The sequence below is a fragment of the Haplochromis burtoni genome, unplaced genomic scaffold (genome assembly GCF_018398535.1).
Source record: "Haplochromis burtoni strain Fernald_Lab_line unplaced genomic scaffold, NCSU_Asbu1 Contig_124, whole genome shotgun sequence".
Classification (NCBI taxonomy): Eukaryota; Metazoa; Chordata; class Actinopteri; order Cichliformes; family Cichlidae; genus Haplochromis; species Haplochromis burtoni.
Genome location: NW_024582485.1, coordinates 23,657 through 42,166, shown reverse-complemented (window position 1 = coordinate 42,166; position 18,510 = coordinate 23,657). Strand labels below are relative to the sequence as shown.

At 37.6% G+C, this 18,510-nt stretch overlaps 1 protein-coding gene and 1 long non-coding RNA gene across 4 annotated transcripts in view; one reads left to right on the top strand and one right to left on the bottom strand.

Moving 5' to 3' along the window:
* Positions 1–220: 220 nt before the first annotated feature.
* Positions 221–10,248, top strand: tbx20 (T-box transcription factor 20). Of its 2 annotated transcripts, none has more exons than XM_005929435.3 (8): positions 221–738; positions 1,660–1,891; positions 2,582–2,746; positions 3,776–3,884; positions 5,805–5,963; positions 7,032–7,108; positions 9,230–9,342; positions 9,920–10,248. In XM_005929435.3, the coding sequence occupies exons 1-8, from the start codon at positions 609–611 to the stop codon at positions 10,246–10,248; spliced, it is 1,314 nt and encodes a 437-aa protein (XP_005929497.1). In that variant the 5' UTR covers positions 221–608. The 2 variants fall into 2 exon arrangements, with proteins under 2 accessions (XP_005929497.1, XP_042079902.1); XM_042223968.1 differs by having other exon boundaries at positions 9,227–9,342.
* Positions 10,249–10,707: 459 nt separating this feature from the next.
* Positions 10,708–18,510, bottom strand: part of LOC102305080 — a 9,878-nt gene continuing 2,075 nt past the window's right edge. For both annotated transcript variants that reach the window (XR_316239.3, XR_316240.3), the window contains exons 3-4: positions 11,835–11,925; positions 10,708–10,819 (exon numbers count right to left, since the gene is read on the bottom strand). This is a non-coding gene — a long non-coding RNA (uncharacterized LOC102305080). The remainder of the gene's footprint in view (positions 10,820–11,834; positions 11,926–18,510) is intronic.

Genomic DNA, 18,510 nt, shown 5'->3' with positions numbered 1-18,510 from the left:
TTCCTTTGTGTTGTGCAATGACAGCAAAGAATTACATTTTCCGAACCATATGTTTGTCGTTTCCTTCTGTCATCACCCGAATACAGACAGTCATAAAAATCTCACATCAGCCCTCTCCAACCACACTCTCTCTGTATATGGGGTCTTTGGCATGAAAAGGAAACCCTGTCAGGGTATTTAATTGGCTGCCTGGTAGCAGGGTGGCTGTGGGACAGTGGGACTGTGACGTGGAGACAGAGGCAGCGATTGGAGGACAGACTGGAATTATAAGGGGAGGGTGAGCCGGAGTGAAGCGTCCCATAGAGCAGCCGGCCTCAGATCTGCCACTGCAGGACGCGCACAAGTCTGTGGAGTCAGCCCTCCTCCGCCTTCTCTCACCATGCATCCAGCAAGACTCTCAACTCGGCAGTGACAAGCGTTTCCGAAGTGACAAGTTTTACAGCTGAGTATTTGCGCAGAAAGGCCGAAATCGAGGAGAAACTTTGCGTATTTCCCTGCACATTTTTCTTTACGTCGCTGGCAGTTGGAAGCAGGCGGAGTTAAGCCTTTCTGGGGATTTTTTTTTCCTTATTCAAAGGGGAATATTCTGTTCCAGTCTCTTCACCAACATGGAGTACACTTCATCCCCGAAACCGCAGCTCTCATCCCGGGCAAATGCTTTCTCCATAGCAGCCCTGATGTCCAGCGGGAAGCCCAATAAGGACAAGGAGGCGGAGGAGAACACCATCAAGCCTCTGGGTAAGAGAAGAATTGAAGAATTAAATCAGAAAACTTAAACAGGCTCAACGTGAGTTTAGTTTTGGGGTTACACTTTCGAATTACTTCGAATTGCAGTTAAACATCCAATAATAAAAGCGAGTTTATCAACGAATGGCGTTTGTAACCTCAAAAATGTGGAACCGTAAAACAAATCAGTCACTATTTTACAAATAACGATGCGTTATAATAAAAGGAAAATGCTGAAGAAACAAATTAAATAAAGATGAACTGTGAAAGCAGTGAGGTGAGGTTCTAGTCTGTAAAATGTAAAAGGAAATTCATGAGGATACATAGAGTGACAGTAAACATCCATGCAATTTATTATATACGTTAATCAAAAAGTAACCAATGTGTTCAATGAAAGAGTTTTTAATATTTAAATGATTGCAAATAAAAAGGCTCTAAATTGACCCTGCGCATTCATTGTTCCAACATTTAATTTCCCTGTATTTTAAAGAGCATTTTCTTTTTTAATTCTTTATATTTTGTTTTGCCAATCGAATCAAAAGACGAACTGCTTCTCCAAAATATCTTTTTTTTAAAGCAGGCATGTCAGACAAGTATTACACTTTAATTTTCAGATTTTCTGTAAGAATGTAAATTGTGCTTCTTCTCATTAACGACAGACGTGTTCTACAGAGCTGATATGTGTGTTTATTTTATTTGACCTTATCCATGATAGAAGTCGCTCTAGTAGAAATGAGGTATTATAATAAAAAGATTTATTACATTTATTATGCTGCAACACAACAGCATAGCAGGATATTTTAGCAGAATGTGGTTACATACTTGCTTTCCCTGTTTAAGACAAAATCTTGCAGTTGTTCCTGATGACATCAAAATCAAATGAGAATAATCATCCCTGTTTCTCCACAAATCCACCTAAATTAAATAAAACAGAGCAATTCGTGGAGAAGTCCTCCTGCAACCAGCAGTCCCTGGCTGACCTGTCCTCCCTGGACGGGCATGGGGACTTCAGCGCACCCGCCGTGTGCACGGAGCCGCTCATCCCCACCAATCCAGGCATCCCAAGCGAGGAGATGGCGAAGATCTCGTGCAGTCTTGAGACCAAAGAGCTGTGGGACAAATTTCACGAGCTCGGTACTGAGATGATCATCACCAAATCTGGAAGGTAAACTAATTTTATTTTCATATTTTGATGTAACCTATTTATTGTCCCATAAATAGGCTATAAATATATCAGAAAAATAGACGGGTGAGAGAAAAATAAAAGACGATATTGTGAGAAATACAAATAGAGAAATGAATTATGGTTCGTTTTTGTTTGGAACTTCTTTGTGAGCCTTTTGAAAGTTGAAAAAATAAAATTAGGATAAAGCTCTTCTGCAGCTCTGTCTGACTTTTCTTTAGATAGAGCAGCGATCTAAACAGGAAGCTGCAGACATCTGATGACTTCCCGCAGGTGCTGTGAAAGGACATTTACACCGTGATCTAATGTTTCACTGACCCAAGAGCCACCTGAAAAACACACCGCAGGTTACTGTAACATAAAGGCAGACACTGCAGCTGGTCGATGTGAACCTTATTCACAAAATTAATTATATATATATTATATATATATATATATATATATATATATATATATAATATATATATATTATTATTATATATATATATATATACTGTATTCCTGCACTGAGTATGGCTTGAAAACACAAACTGTTTGTGAATATCCGAAAAAAAAGTTAACTGTGCATTTACTTTATTTATTTTTATTATCTTTTTAGCAAGCGCTACATTTAGAAAGACCAGTGTTCTAACTCAGCAATTATTTCTTTCTGCTCTAACAAAACACCATTAGGAGGATGTTTCCAACCATTCGAGTCTCTTTCTCCGGGGTGGACCAGGACTCCAAGTACATCGTGCTGATGGACATTGTCCCAGTGGACAACAAGCGCTACCGATACGCTTACCACCGCTCCTCCTGGCTGGTAGCCGGCAAGGCCGACCCCCCTCTCCCCGCCAGGTAGGCAGACCTAAACTCCCTCTCTCTCTTTTTAAAATATGTATACCCTTTTTTTTTAAATCCTCTGTGTAGACTTGAATTTGAATATGAAAATGTTCCAAAGACATTTTCAATATTTTGAACGACTTTCCAAGTTAGATGAAATGACCGTAATTACGTTGGAAGAATGGGTGGATATTCGAAAAACCTGAGAACAATTCGCTAATAATTCTGCTCTTTTCTGGCACTTATGAATATTTTATACCTGATTTATTTCAGTTGCAATATCAAACTTTATTCTTTATGAAAATATGGACACCGCTGGCTCTCTTCTGCTAGGCTGTTGTTTATGTAACCTGACAATCAGTTACATTTTGTCTTACCTTTAACTAAATATAATCAACTTATAAAAAAGTGGAGAGCAGACTTATATTGATTTGGTTCAAGAAAGAGATCATTTGGAGGCCTCTTTTCAGTAACTATTCATTCTTATTTATTTATTTATTTACATAGCTAGCCATTTATTTCAAGAACCTGGATTTTAGAGCCCATATGAAGATTGTAGTCTTCACTTAAATGCTGTTCAATTAAAAAATGCATTGATATGTGCTTATTAACGACTTTTCTATAGTTAGCCTATTAAAACTTTTGAGATTAGGAATTATTAAATCTTACAAAATAAAATAAACACAACATATAATAATACTGAGTAAAAAAACATTCTGACAAAGGTGTAATGCTGTTTGGCATTAATGACTTTTTGTGGTAGTTTTACATGTAGCGTAGCTAATTCGATCTCACGCCAAGCGGCTGTTGTGAATTTATAAACAGGGCGTGTTAAAGTAGGCCTACTTAACCTCATAATTATAAATACAAATTCTTATAATTCTTATAATTCTTCTTATTATTATTACATCACAGTATTTATTGTAATTTCAATTAATTGGTTAGTCGCTAAGCGATTCTTAATTTGCCAGTTTGCTGAACGTTGATTGGATAGGAAACGAACGTCTTTCAGCCAATCAGAGGTGCTGTTCTTTTTCCCCGTAGGTTGTACGTCCACCCAGACTCTCCATTCACCGGCGAGCAGCTGATGAAGCAAATGGTTTCCTTTGAGAAAGTGAAGCTGACGAACAACGAACTGGACCAACACGGACATGTGAGCACCTGATTTTTCTTCTTTCTTTTCTTTCTTCACATCTTTTTGCCTCGAAACAACACGTCAAGTATTTATCTAGCATCATGGAGGCTTTAGTGTTTCGAAACCCCGTGAAAATGAGTTAAGCTAGCTTCATTTCAGGCGAAATATACGACTTAAAGCAAATTGTTCTTTTAATCCTCCCTTCACTGACATCATCATGGCAAGGACAAGCAGAGACCAGAACAGTGCCGAAAAAATAATAATAATAACTGTCATCCATTAATAAGTCAACAGAAGGGCACAGTCTGGGAAACGCGGCAATTATTAGTTTAAAGGGTGTGTGCACTTTCTCAGTCCAAAAATAGCACCTCAATTGAATCTACTGAGGTGGATGTCTCCAAAACAAATATACAATGTGATGAGCACATAAAATTAAAAATGCTCTACACTCCTTTTATTTATTTTAGTTTTGCCAGATTCTTTCTTCTGCCGAGTAACAGTGGAATGCAGCAGTAAAAATAATGCAGTGTATACATATAAATACATATCATGCGTTTAACAACGTATAATATATACAAAAGAATACATTGCAAGACTATTTTAAATAAAATAAAAAATAACAGTAATATCGCTTCTTACCCCAATAATTCTTCTCATGCTATCATATAAACTGAATGCACACAAATTCCCATTATATACTCATCCGCCATTATTTCTGTAACACTGCAGCTTAAGTCTGATCATTTGAAAGGTCAGCAGCAACGGTAAAGACTTGAAATTTACTAAAATATCACAAAAATATAATGACATTATATATTTAGAATTTAGAAAGCGATTTAAACATTAATTTTTAACTTTATAAACAGAATAATTGCCCACATATACACATGAACACACACCCACCACCAACAACAACAACAACAACAACAACAAAAAGTGGTGCAGAAATATAACTTTGTACTCTTAAAGACTGAAGTTATGTGCATAATATTCTATAAAATCAAAATTATTCGGCATAAAATTTTGATTACCTGTAGCAGAAAATTACGTTTTCCAATTTGAAGACATCACTTTCAGGTATAAATGAATTTTTCATCTCTGGGCTTCTTGAACCTTTTTTTCTGACAGTGAATACTTGAGCCAGTTACTGTGAAGCAGTGTTTTCATATTGCATTATACTTTTTATACTTCATTTATTTTATTTTTCCAAAACTACAATTCATAGTAAGGAAATAAAGAGAAGCAAGAAAAGAGAAAATATATCATAACCAAATGTAATATACATATAAAAAATTACATATATAAAACATAAACCACAGTATGACAGGGAGGGGCTAAGAAAGACTCAGCATTTGTATACAAATTCACTTTATTTAGCTTTACACACCCCGTGTTCATAGCCTTTCAAATTTATACTAAATGCTTAAAATGATTTTTTTTTCTTTATGATTTTAATGGCAAAATTATCCTCCATGCAAATTAATCTTTTCTCAAATACATTTGTCAATTCTCATTTTGTGGATCATCTTTGTGGAAATCTTTTAAAATGAGTCACAAATGTCAGTGTAATTTGGTTTTTATATTTGTAACTTTGATGAAATGTTTGGGAACTATTTTATGCTGCACATTAATAGAACGCTTGTGGATTGCCGAGTATATCCAGCGGCAAAAGGGTGTGAATTGGATTGGGTAAAAGTAAACTGAAGTTTGTGTGTTCACACAATGAATAGTCACTGCGACAGTATGACTCCCTGGTATGTTTTAATGGACAATAATAGTGCTTTGTGGTGCAGAGATGGAATACATAATCGAATAGAATATATCTGAACTTGATCTTGATGCACTCTGCTGACTCCAGTGAGCTTTCACATCATCATCATCATCTTCATCATCTACATTTCACTGTAAACGAATTCTTGCTCTTCTTGTCCTCTGCAGATCATCCTCAACTCCATGCACAAATACCAGCCACGGGTCCACATCATAAAAAAGAAGGACCACACTGCCTCGCTGCTCAATCTCAAATCTGAGGAGTTCCGCACCTTCGTCTTCATTGAGACTGTCTTCACAGCTGTCACAGCCTACCAGAACCAGCTGGTGAGTGATTGTTGACTCCTGCAGGCTTAAGGACTCTGCCAAAAATCTGCTGCTGGTTCCCATGAAATTTTTAAATTATAAAGATTGCCACAAGCTCCATTTAAGAGTCAATCTGGAGCCTTTGATTGTATCACATGGGCCTTATCAGCACAGCGAGTTGTGCTGTCTGAGCAATTTAAGGACTTCTCATCCTTGGAAAGGGTAAAGGTTGAGATTAAAAGTGCACTTTAGACCTAACGAAGATCGAGAGATACCAGGTAAAAGCTCAAGCGTGCATCCACTTCTGCCTTTAAGACAGTATAGTGTAAATAATATATACAGTACAATATAGCGAACAACTTTGTTATTTGATTGACACCATATACCGTAATTAAAGCTCATCTTTGTTAGTGCCTCATTGGTGGGTGTTTGTGTTGGACATGTATACAGTTGGTTGTTTCTATACCTATTCAGTTTAAAATTTCATCTGTAATAAACCCCATGACGCTAACCTGAATGTGTAAATCAAATAACAAAGTTGTTCTGCATAATGAAAGTGCTGAATAGCTTGTCTGCTGTCTTTATCCCCTTCTTTGTGCACCTTGTAAGTAGGTGAAGTTCATCCAGAACAGAATTTCTATAAGAAAATCACATTTCCTATGATTTTTAATTAGTTGTGAAATTCTCACAGTTTTCCCCAATAAAACTAAAATAATTGATTAAAATTTTGTGACCTGCAAACCTTTTGGTGCTGTGCTGGTGGAAATAAATAAATCTGGTCATTTAGAATTTAATTAATTTAATTGTAAAAGTGTCAATGAAATAAGAGCTGAGAAATTGTGCTGCTTTTCCTGTGTGTCCCTTTATTTACTGCTTCTTTTGTAGCACAAAGAGGAGACATGCATACAGACATTAAAAAATATAAATAGCTTTAAAACCTGGCTATGCTTTGGGCTTCTGTGGATGTGGTAGCTGCAGAGAACCAGCGTGAAGAGACATGTTGACTCAAAAAAAACAAAAACAATAAAATGAGGTGTCAAACCTGACCTGACTGACTCGTTTCACTCTCCGGCTCCTGTGTTTTCCCAGATAACCAAACTGAAGATTGACAGCAACCCGTTCGCCAAAGGTTTCCGGGACTCCTCGCGGCTGACGGACATGGAGAGGTACATGGGATTCTGGGTCCTGCACTGTTTGTTTACCTCTCTCCCCACCGCTGCGGATAAGATACACGATTAGGGGGGAGTGTTAGATAGCCGGAGTTGCTGCTCATTAGTAAATACAGAAGCTGGAGTGTTTATTTCCCTCTGTTTGTGTCAGTGGAGAACAGATAATCCATGCTCCACATACTGTACTCTGTCATTCTTTCTGTTCTTGCTTTCACATCTTTTATTCTTGTTTTCTTGTGTCTTCATACAACCCTTTTACTTTTTATTCCCTGTCTTTGCTTCAATTTTCATTCATCCATTTTTTAAAAAATGGTTTATGTATTTCTCCCCAGTTTTGTCTTTTTTCTTTTACTTGGTCTCGGTACTTTTCTTTATTTTCCCTTTTTGATTCCCCTCAATCCTTTTTCATTGTTTCCTTTTCTTTAAAATTTTCATTTTACTTTTTCTTTTCCAGTTTTTTTCTAGTCTGTGTATTAGTTGTATCCTTCTTCTTCCTCGTCTCTATTTTTATTTATTAGTTCACATTCTCTTTGCTTACCTTCTTGATCATCCTTCCCTTGTATTTCTTTTTTCTTTCAGTCTTCCCTTTCTGTCCTCCCTCTTTAGCTTCTTTGTTCTTCATTTCTGTCTGTCTTATCTTAAACAAATTTTAAACACTGAAACTCCCAGCTATCATCCTCGTTTCTTTCCCCCATCACTTGTGCCCCCCCCCCCAGTCCTTTTATCTTGCTTTTCCTTTTGTTATATGTTCTATTTTCATTTCTCTATATTCTGCATGAACAAGAAGAGTTTGTCTGTCCTTTATACACACACACACACACACACACACACACACACACACACACACACACACACACGTAGAGTTATAAATCACCCCTCCAAAGGATTTTTTTTATGAACGCTGCCAAAACACACATTTCTCGTAATTCCCGATTCCGGCACTACGGCCAAAATCAGCTGACAAAATCAGACCATCTGCCCATTTCCTTCAATCAAATATCCCAAACAGAGACTGTCGAAAAACAGCCAGACAAACACTCCTCCCTCCTTCTTCTCCTCTGTCTTTCTCTTTTTTGAGGGCTGTGAATTAGACCAGATCAATTGATCTTAGGGAGCTGCAGAAATCACATTAGTCTGGAGTCGGCCACTGCACTAAAACACACTGTAATTCAATTGGCTGCAATGACTGATTGAAACCAGCATGCCCCGCCTCTTCCCCTCCTTGTTTGCCTCCCGCCTGATGCTGCGTATTGTGGGAGTTCACGGTGGCCCCTCTGCCGGAGGGGCCCGACGCTGATAAAAACACACACATTTGTACTCCTCTGCTGACAGATATTGCACTTTCCTAACCTAATTGGAGGCAAAGGGGCTGCAAGGAGGGGGGCTGCTAATGTGAACGCATGGCTCTCGTGATGCAGACCACTTGCCTGTCCACCCAGCCATGCACACGCACTCGTGAACACTCACTACCCCCGCCCCCCCGCAACAATTTGTGTCACTGTGTTTGAGAAGTGCTGTCTGACAAGACTCAAATGAGCTAATGCACTTTGTTGGATAGTAAACACACACAGAAGACGAACACACAAACCAAAATCTACATGCACAGTCAACACAAACGTTAAAATGCACAAAAGGGAAATTCACACTTAAACATGCTGCCAAAAAAACATCACGTAAAGAGGAAAGATCCTGTTACTGCACAGAAACAAAGAATGGACCAAAAGGCAGATACTAGAAAATTGCACTGGTATTAAAAATAAATCTGTGACCTGTCAGTTTCAGTGTCACTAACCCCTGAACATTATCACATTAGATTATAGGTGAAAAACCCAACTCGTTTTAATTTTTTTTATTCTGATCTTGATGTTGTATCTGTTTTATGTTGTCAGACATTAATGGATAATTGAAGTTTCTATCAAAACTATTCAACAAAACTATTTTGCAACTATTTTATTAAGCTCCTAATCAAATATTCTAAAAATTATGTTTTACAAAAAAAAGTGAAATAGTTTCTTTTTTGTTAAGTCTGCATCTCATCAAATAAAAAATGTCTTTTAAAATATTTAAAATGACAAAAAGAGATTTATTTTGGGGCTCTCTCTTCGGCTTTTGCTGTAGGGAAAGTGTTGAGAATCTGATCCACAAGCACTCATACGCCCGGTCGCCGATCCGAACCTACGCGGGTGACGAGGAGAACCTGAGCGAGGACGGACACGCGTCACACACCAGAGGTAAACGCTCATAAATGCAGACACCACAGATCCTGTGAAAGCATTATATTTAGTAGATTTCTTTCATTTCCTTTTTTTTCCATCTTCCATATAAAATAGAAACTCATCATTCTCTTCATCAGCTCTCTTTGGAGCTTTATAACGTCATAGAGTCAGGAGAGAGGACTTCATTTTAGCTGATGCAACATCCAAAAATAACTGAAAAGAATAAGACTGCAATGTCTACACAAAGCAGGAATCCAAAAAACAAGCAGCTAAGTAACAAAAAAGGCAGAAAATAAAACTAGAACAAGAAACTCACCTTTAAAACAAAGCAGGAAGTATCACAGTATAAATAACTAATACTGAGACATGAAGACAAACACTTTACATAATGAAAGATGCAGGAGAATAAAGTAGATCAGGGAAACTAGAAAGATGGCAAAACAAACTAATACAGCAGATGTAGTACAAAAATCCCAGAGACCATGACAGGAATTTAAAGTTGGTTTAAATCCAGTTTTATTACATTTATGTGAGCCTTTTTCTGAAATCTATTTGTATCCCAACTGAACTGACATTCATCTGTCTCTTGTAGGCTCAGCGTTCACCGCCTCAGATAACCTCTCCCTGAGTTCCTGGGTCACCACAACTTCAGGTTTCTCAGGTTTTCAGCACCCACAGTCGCTATCGGCCATGGGCACCGGCACTGCTCCCCTGCCCCACCCCATCCAGGGCTCCCTGCCCCCTTACAGCCGACTGGGCATGCCGCTGACACCCACCGCTCTGGCTGGAACCATGCAAGGCAGCGGCCCCTCTTTCCCAACCTTCCACATGCCACGCTACCACCACTACTTCCAGCAGGGCCCCTATGCTGCCATCCAGGGACTCCGCCATTCCTCCACTGTGATGACACCATTTGTATGACTCCATCTTGGGGAGGAGATGGATGAACCTCGCTCTGACACTCACCCGTGTTTCGGAGCATCAAGCTCTTTCCTCACTCCTCATCCAGTTTGTATCTTTCCTTTCGGTCTTTGTAAATAGTTCACCTACAGTAAGTGAGGTGACGGTCGTGACATAAAGAGGATGAGGTGTACTGACAGCCAATCAAAAAAGGACTGTGGCGCCATCCTTTGGACCTGCGGAAACACCAGCAGGTCCTGTGGTTTCTACGAATGCTTAAAAGACACTGTACAAACACTTGTGACCTCAATACAAACTAAAAAATCTAATGCAAGGTGATAACAGGAGCATGTTTGATCTTGGCCCTTCTTGAACAGAAAGTGGATCTTTGACTTATTTAAAGAAACAAGTAGAAAACCCTGTCTTCCCTTAAACAGGCACTAATGGTAGCAGGGGCTCGACCGGCTCTAAAGATGGCAGGCAATTCTGAGGTTCTCCAAAATGACTCACAACTCCACCGGATGGACACCGAGGCTCAGTCTGTGAACATTTCAGCATGTCATCAAGCCGGAGCAGCCATCTCAGGTTTCCTCTGTTTTGGAGAAAACCAGCCATATGTACAGTTGAAAGTTAGAACTTAACACTGTTTCACCCACAGTGTTTCGAAAATAATGTCAAAAAACATGTTAAAATGCATTGTACAAAGGCAAACGTGCTACATTTACTCATAGGAAAATTGTCACTGTGGAGTTAAACAAATAATAGGACGCATGCTGACCGCAGTAGACATACACACTTTATATGGAAAAATATGAGCCAAAAAAAAAATAATGAAAAGGTGCTTTTTGCTTTGTTTAAAGGACCAGTTAATGGAAGCAGCGAAGTTGCTCAAACCACAGATGTATCGAAAGAGCTGGATACCATGCTACTACTGCTGATTTTTTTTCTTGGTGCCCGTTTAAATCTCTATAGACACCTGAAACTGAAGGTTAATATGATTGCTGTTTGTTTAAATAGTGTTTAATCAGTGATCTAGAGGTGATTTGAAAAAGATCCTAGCAAGAAGATCTTTCTGGCATTTTTAGGCAATTTTCCTCATATTTTAGTATTCCTAAAAAAAATGGCACTCAAGTGTCATTCAGAGGAGTCACTTTTAATTATGTGTAACTTCAAGACAAAGTACAGTCTAAATTGTTGAGTTACATAACAGTTCACTTGCACAACAGTTGTCATGAAAGGGGAAATTAGCTACAGAGGCCATAAACAGTTTTTTATCACCTGTTTAATTCTCCTGTAAAGTTGGGCATTTTAACCTGGGTCAGCACTGACTCACTTTAGCAACAAGCCTCAAGTGGCCATTTAGGGAACTGCAGTTTTTGGCACTTCAATTTATTCCAGTTCTTATGACACGTCCATGGTAAACACATGCAGACCTTTAATCTAAGATTCATCTTTGAATTTAACACAAGTCCCACCACAGACCAACAGCAAACTTTCTAGACAGAGGTGGAGATAACCCAAAGCTATCATGGCCTCGTAATCACCACGTTTATCTGTGATAGAAGTGTCATAACATCGAGTTCTTCAGCATTTCATTTTTTAATTACCTGATCAACTTTACTTCAGCATACAGTGTAGCTCAGTAACTTGTCCTTGACATCTGAAATCAACGATCCAACACGCCGTGCTTGCTCATCTCTGTGGAGTCGAGAAAGTACGCTTGGTTTGACGAAAGTTTAAGAATGATTTCACTCAGACTAATGAATTTCACTATCTTTGTATAGTGACTGGACTCTAACTAAAATCACTTCAATGACACCTTTTTTTATATAGCTGTATATTAATTTGCTTAGGTTAGTGAAAGTGGTTGAGTGGCCCTTATAAATCTACTCTGACTGGCCTCTAATGGGCTGAATTACGACTCATTCACTGTAGTCTGTTTTATATCAAAAGGCACATAAAACAGCGTGAAATGTACAGTAGAAATATAAACCCCGACTCCTCCTTGCTTTCAGCCTTTTGGTGGTCTGTCTTCATTGGGTGTTACAGAGGCTGAATGTGTGTATGTGGTGACAAGACACAGCTGGAAATATTGGCTCTTGGGTCTCATTTAAAGCATGCAGAAATGAGGAAGTTGGCTCACACACTCGGTTACAGTCATTTATTTTAAAAGCTCTGATGACACACAACAAAGTCATTTTAGCCAGTATCTGTGGTCTATAACTGAGTCCTAAAAACTGCAGTTGATGATAAATCATCCAGGCCAATATGCAGACTGACATCAATGTAATCTGAGCCTTTATGCCAGAAAAATCAAATTAGTTTGTACTCAAAAAGTGAAACGATTTACCTTAACAGTTCGATTAGTTCAACCTGTGCTGTGGTACAGACTTTCATTTTAAAGATGAACTCAAAAAATAAAAAGAATAATCCCATCACTACTGATAAAATGTGCGGTATGGATGGAGTTTTTTTGTTTGGTTTATTTTGTGTATTTTGATTAAAGGTGTCCGTTTAACACTTCTCTGCAGTTGCACAGCGATCAGCACAGAGAAAAGATTGAAATTAAGCTTAAAGAGCAACATGAGTTGGTTAAACAAACACTGTAAATGTCCCAGTTTGACTCATACCATATATTAACATCACATGTAGCCTAACGCAGCAGAACATGGGTGTAAGAGTTGGCAGTACTTGATTTTATCTCAGCTGTGTAGTGAGCAAGACGGGGAAATGTACGTGTTGTGGAAATCAAAGTCCTTTTCTGTTGTTCCTTGAATGGTGATTTCCATGTTGATGTAAATGTTTAACACCTCTGAGTCGCAATTCACCACTGAAAATGATTTGTTTTTGAAATTGTTTTGTTTTTAATGCCATAATCCAAATACACCCAGTGAGATTGTGTTTTGATGATTTTTAAGTGCAATATATTTATTTTATTCTGCTGTATGGAAATAATGTGTAATGTACTATGCCGCATCTAAAAAACAAAACAAACAAAAAAAAAGTTATTTGTAAACCATGAGAAATATATATATATCACCACCCAGACACTGAGCGCCTTTTATTGACGTTTTTTCATTTACATCTGCTTGATCAAAATCACAGATACTCAGTAACGGAATGAAATATTTATGTTTTGTCTTTTCTTGAAAAAATAGATTATAATCAGGTATTTAGAAAGGTTTGTTTAATGCTGAAATAGAGTAAATATAAAAGCAAAAACAAAAGTTCAGTATAAAAAAACAAAACAAATGAAGCATCATCAGGATTTAAGCTGCTTCAGCCCATCCTGCATCACCACCTAGTGGTCAGTCTGCATCCAAGCCTCACTTAATGCTGATGGTATTTTTTTTGCTCTCTGAAGCTTTGAAGCTTCATGGACTTTGACAGCTACACTAATCAAAAACACCACAAGTCAAGATAATAACAAAGAGTTTTGTGGTTTTGGTTATGCAAATGATGAAAATTTTAACATTTTCAAACTAAGGCTGTGAGTTACAACACAGCATTTAACTGCATTCTATTAGTGTTGTGGTTTATCTCTAAATACTGGAAAGGTAATCAATTTCAGTTCAATACAGAACCCTTTACTGTGACACTGGGCAAACTAATACCAAACTATAAGCCATTATGTTGATTTTAGGTTTATAACTTGTGTTCATTGTAAAATGAAACCATACCTATGTTACAGTTTGGAGCATGGAGCGGTTCACAGGTGATAGCAGGAACTGATGCCACAGGTTAACCGGAGTGAATCTGAAGCAGCTACATGAAACTCAGCTGCCATTTATTCAAGTCTTTACATCTGTGCTTCTTCAACTGACCTCCACAAAATTGCAGAGGAGGGGAAGTTGATATTTACAATGGGGGCGGGATTTTTTAATTTAGTGGTGTAACATCAGGCCGCTGCTGCCCTGCTCCGACTGCAGAGTATAGAAAAAAAATGTGTGATGTAAATGATCTAAGCAGGAGCAAAAAAAAAAAAAAAAATCACACTATATCATCTCTTTAAAAAAGAAAAGTGTAATTTATTTTGAATAATTCTCTATGTTTATTTATTTATATATATATATTGATTACTAGGAAACAAATGAAAGTGGTCACTGCACTGGTATACATATCTCAGCTATGTTTAAAAACTACCGTATTTCCTGCTTTTCATAAGCATGGCAATGAAACCCTGATAAAAACCAGGACATAGCAGTACATAAAAACTTTATCTGGGTGCAGAGGGTAAGAAAAAACATGAAGCACAATTAAGATGATACAAACTATAATCAGGACCAGTGTTGGTCAAGTTACTTGAAAACAGTTACTAATTACTGATTACTTCTCCAAGAAAGTAATCCAGTTACTTCACTGATTACTTATTTTCAAAAGTAATTAGTTACAGCAATAGACCTTTCAGCCCAATTTCTGCACAATCCATCATATAAAATTGAATCAAATTATTTTCAAAAGTAATTAGTTACTTTATTACTTCTATTTATTATGCATAATACAATTGAATCAAATGCTTTAAAAATTGCTTTATGAGTTTTAATCTTTTAACTTTATGCACATTGCATCAAGCAAAAATTAAATTATATGTTACTGTCTTTGTCTTGAAGAAATGTATTTAACATTTAAACCTATTTTCTGCTTATTCCACCATATAAAATAAAATAATGGTTTGTTTGCATTCACTCTTTCAAATAGATGCAAGTAAAACACAGCAAAAAGTAAATAAAATCAAAGATTCAGCGTCAGTAAGTCCTGTCTCTCTTAAATCTACTGTCACCTGTTTAGCAGGAGTGGGGCCGGTGGAGGTTTGCCTGGTGCTGCAGTGGTCATGTCAGTGGGGGGATCTGAGGGTTTCTCTGTGAATTTCACATCCTTTGGCAGCGTGCTAGGTGCTTGCTCAGATTTTAAGTTTAATTTTTCGCTGTAGAAAGAAGTTTTCTTCCCATGCAGGGTGTACAGCGGACGCTAATGTTTTTCTCACTTTTTAAGGAATCAAACTCAAAGGAATGTCAGTACGTCCACGCTTTAGATGCTGGATGGTCGTACTCTCTCCCGCACTCCATATTATCCATTGTTAATCTGCACGTCTGTTGCTGCCACAGACTTTGCACGCTCCTACGTCATTGTCATGAGACACAAACAAAATTACGGTTTTGAAACGCAGTAATGCAGTGTGCTTACGGGAAAGTTACAGTAATCTAATTACTTTTTTTGCAGTAGTAATCCCTTACTTTACTCATTACTGAAAAAAGTAATCGAATTAGCGTTGCTGCCCATCTCTAATTAGTACGAACTTAAAATCCAATGTCCACGTGTCCTTTTCCTGATAAGACACACTGAAAACTGACATAAGGGTGGAATTTTTGTTTCCATTATTGTTAATAGAAATATTATGCAGGAATTGGGTAACCATGTATTTAAAATATCTTGAGAAAATGATTTAAGGTTTTACCAAAACTGTGACCTAATTAACAGCTGATCTAAAGATAATACGTTGCAACGGATGTTCATACTTATTCTAAACATTAAAATAAATGATGCAGATACCTGAAGCCAAGAAATTTTAGTTTTTAAATTTTAATTATTATCTATTAAAACATCTAAATGCTTTAAAATATATATATCTTCTTCATCACACTATGTTTAAACACTTCACCACTAGCAACGAAGAAATATCTGATGTAAATATCAGCCAACAAAGCCGATATTGGTACCAACATCAATATCAAATTTAATTTTAAACAGTTAAGAGGAGGTTAAGGTTGCCACAGACAAGAACACAATCATCCACTCAAGAAGTCGTTCAATTAGCTTACTGTAGTGAATCGACTTTTGCAACACCTGTGAGGTGATGTGCTTTGAAGGTCAGTTTAAATCAAAGATTTGCAATTTCATGCATTTATGTTTTTTTAAGGAGACAATCTTTATGGCAGTGCTTGAGGTAAATGCCTGAATGTGTAAAAAAAGTCGTTTCATTTCTAGAATACATTAAAATAAACAAGTGAGAAATGAAATAATCTCAAAATCGACATCTTTTAATGCAATCTAGAACATTAAAAAAAGAAAACAATGTGTGCACTGATGACTCTGTTGCACACTCGCACATAAAAACACAAGCAGAAAAAGTCTTCTATCACCAGACGCATCACCCGCCACCGCAGACAAACTGACAGATCGATGGCTGGACGTTAGTCACTGTTTCACCAGGAAGAAGGCCCTACTTCTGCCTTGATAAGAATCGGTTACATCCTTTGAAAATAAATAAATAAACAAATAAATAACATCCAGCGTGGCTTTGATTGGATTAAAGGGAGAAGGGAAGGGCAAGGCAAGCCACCATGAGGTATGGCCCAACAAATTGGAGCTAACAGTCGGGCCAGAGAGTCCATTTTGGGGCATAATTTACACAGTGAGGAGCATGAGCTGAATCTAATGTCATTTCCATCAATTTTGCATTTTGGACCCCTTTTTTGCCTCCCTCGGGCTTTTAGCGGTCATTTGAATCATCTGGCAGAGGACAGTCGGCGAGCATTACAATGTCGGAGACGACATTTAGCAGCAGAGTGAGAGGTGGTTCTTTATGGTGTGGTGACTGGCTGCAGCACAGCAGTGCGTATCCACGGCTGCACCATCTCACAAATGGCTAACAATATGCTAATAGGTTAAGAGTACTGAATTGCTCCAGACAAGACACTTAATGGATGCTTTATCTGCAGGTCAGGAGTCTCATCAGCTGCAATCTCTCCTGCCAAGACGTGCCAAGTCAAATTTAGCGATAAAGTGCTTTTAACAAACAGGCCGCAAAGTGCTTCAGGCAGGACAAAGGACACAAACACACGGGAGAGTTTGTGGTGAAATGTGAAACCTGTTGGCAAACAATGGAAAATTGTTTTAGAGGAAATACACCTTGAAAGCAAAGTTGTCCGAGGACAGACAGATACGACAGGAATTCCTGACAAAGTACAGTCTAATTTCACTTCCTGCCCACAAACGCTTGGATTTCTACTCAGGAGCAGATGATTTTGCCAAAAGGTTTCCCAAATGTAGTCTGACATTGACGCTGCTGCAGTGGTTTCCAGATTTCTTCTGATATATTAGTTTTAGTAATGCCATTACGAGATGAGAAAAGTAAGTACAGTACCTGACTTCTTCCGTATGCTTCGCCACATTTCAGGGGGATTTTATACCATTACATTACCCCGACAGCTATGTTTACATGGGCGATTGTGACTTTGAAGCGTAGCATTGCTTTGAATATGATTTGACATTATAAAGAACAATAAAAAGACCTACTTCTTATAGATAGGTCGTTTTATTGTTCTTCACTAGAGGGTAAAAAAGAATATATAAAAAAATGATTTTAGTTATCATTTAGACATCCATTAGTAGAATTATTAACTGTTATGCGCATAAGTCATAATTGCCCCCATTTTAGCTCTGTTTTGGTCTCCACCAGCTTCTTTTCAGTGAAGGAGGTGCTTTCCCTGAAAGCAGATTCAAATTATTTTGGAACACGAACTGAGAAAACGAAAAGCATCAACAGTAAAGAGCAAAGCAGTGATAATTCCCACTTGTTACCAGAGATGGGCAGTAACATGTTAATAGTAACACGTTACTGTAATCCAATTACTTTTTTCAGATAACTAGTAAAGTAAGGGATTACTATTGCAAAAAAAATAATTAGATTACTGTTACTTTCCCGTAAGCACGCTGCATTACTGTGTTATTAAACCATGATTTTGCTTGTGAGAGTGTCTCATGACAATGACGTACGAGCGTATAATGTCTATGGCAGCAACAGACGTAACAACCTAGCACGCTGCCAAAGGAATGTGAAATTCACAGAGAAACTCCCAGATCCCCCCACTGACATGACCACTGCAGCACCAGGCAAACCTCCACCGGCCCCACTCCTGCTAAACAGGTGACAGTAGATTTAAGAGAGACAGGACTTACTGACGCTGAGTCTTTGATTTTATTTACTTTTTGCTGTGTTTTACTTGCATCTATTTGAAAGAGTGAATTCAAACAAACCATTATTTTATTTTATATGGTGGAATAAGCAGAAAATAGGTTTAAATGTTAAATACATTTCTTCAAGACAAAGACAGTAACATATAATTTAATTTTTGCTTGATGCAATGTGCATAAAGTTAAAAGATTAAAACTCATAAAGCAATTTTTAAAGAGAGACTTTTTCATTTGATTTTCATTTTTCAATTGTATTATGCATAATAAATAGAAGTAATAAAGTAGTTAATTACTTTTGAAAATAAGTAA

What these genes read in the sequence shown, in the direction of transcription:
- tbx20 (XM_042223968.1), top strand. Translation starts at nt 609, where the DNA reads ATGGAGTACACTTCATCCCCGAAACCGCAGCTCTCATCCCGGGCAAAT. An exon ending in CAGCCTACCAGAACCAGCTG is followed by an intron (nt 5,964 to 7,031) that starts GTGAGTGATTGT and finishes GTGTTTTCCCAG; the next exon opens with ATAACCAAACTGAAGATTGA. An exon ending in CGGCTGACGGACATGGAGAG is followed by an intron (nt 7,109 to 9,226) that starts GTACATGGGATT and finishes CGGCTTTTGCTG; the next exon opens with TAGGGAAAGTGTTGAGAATC.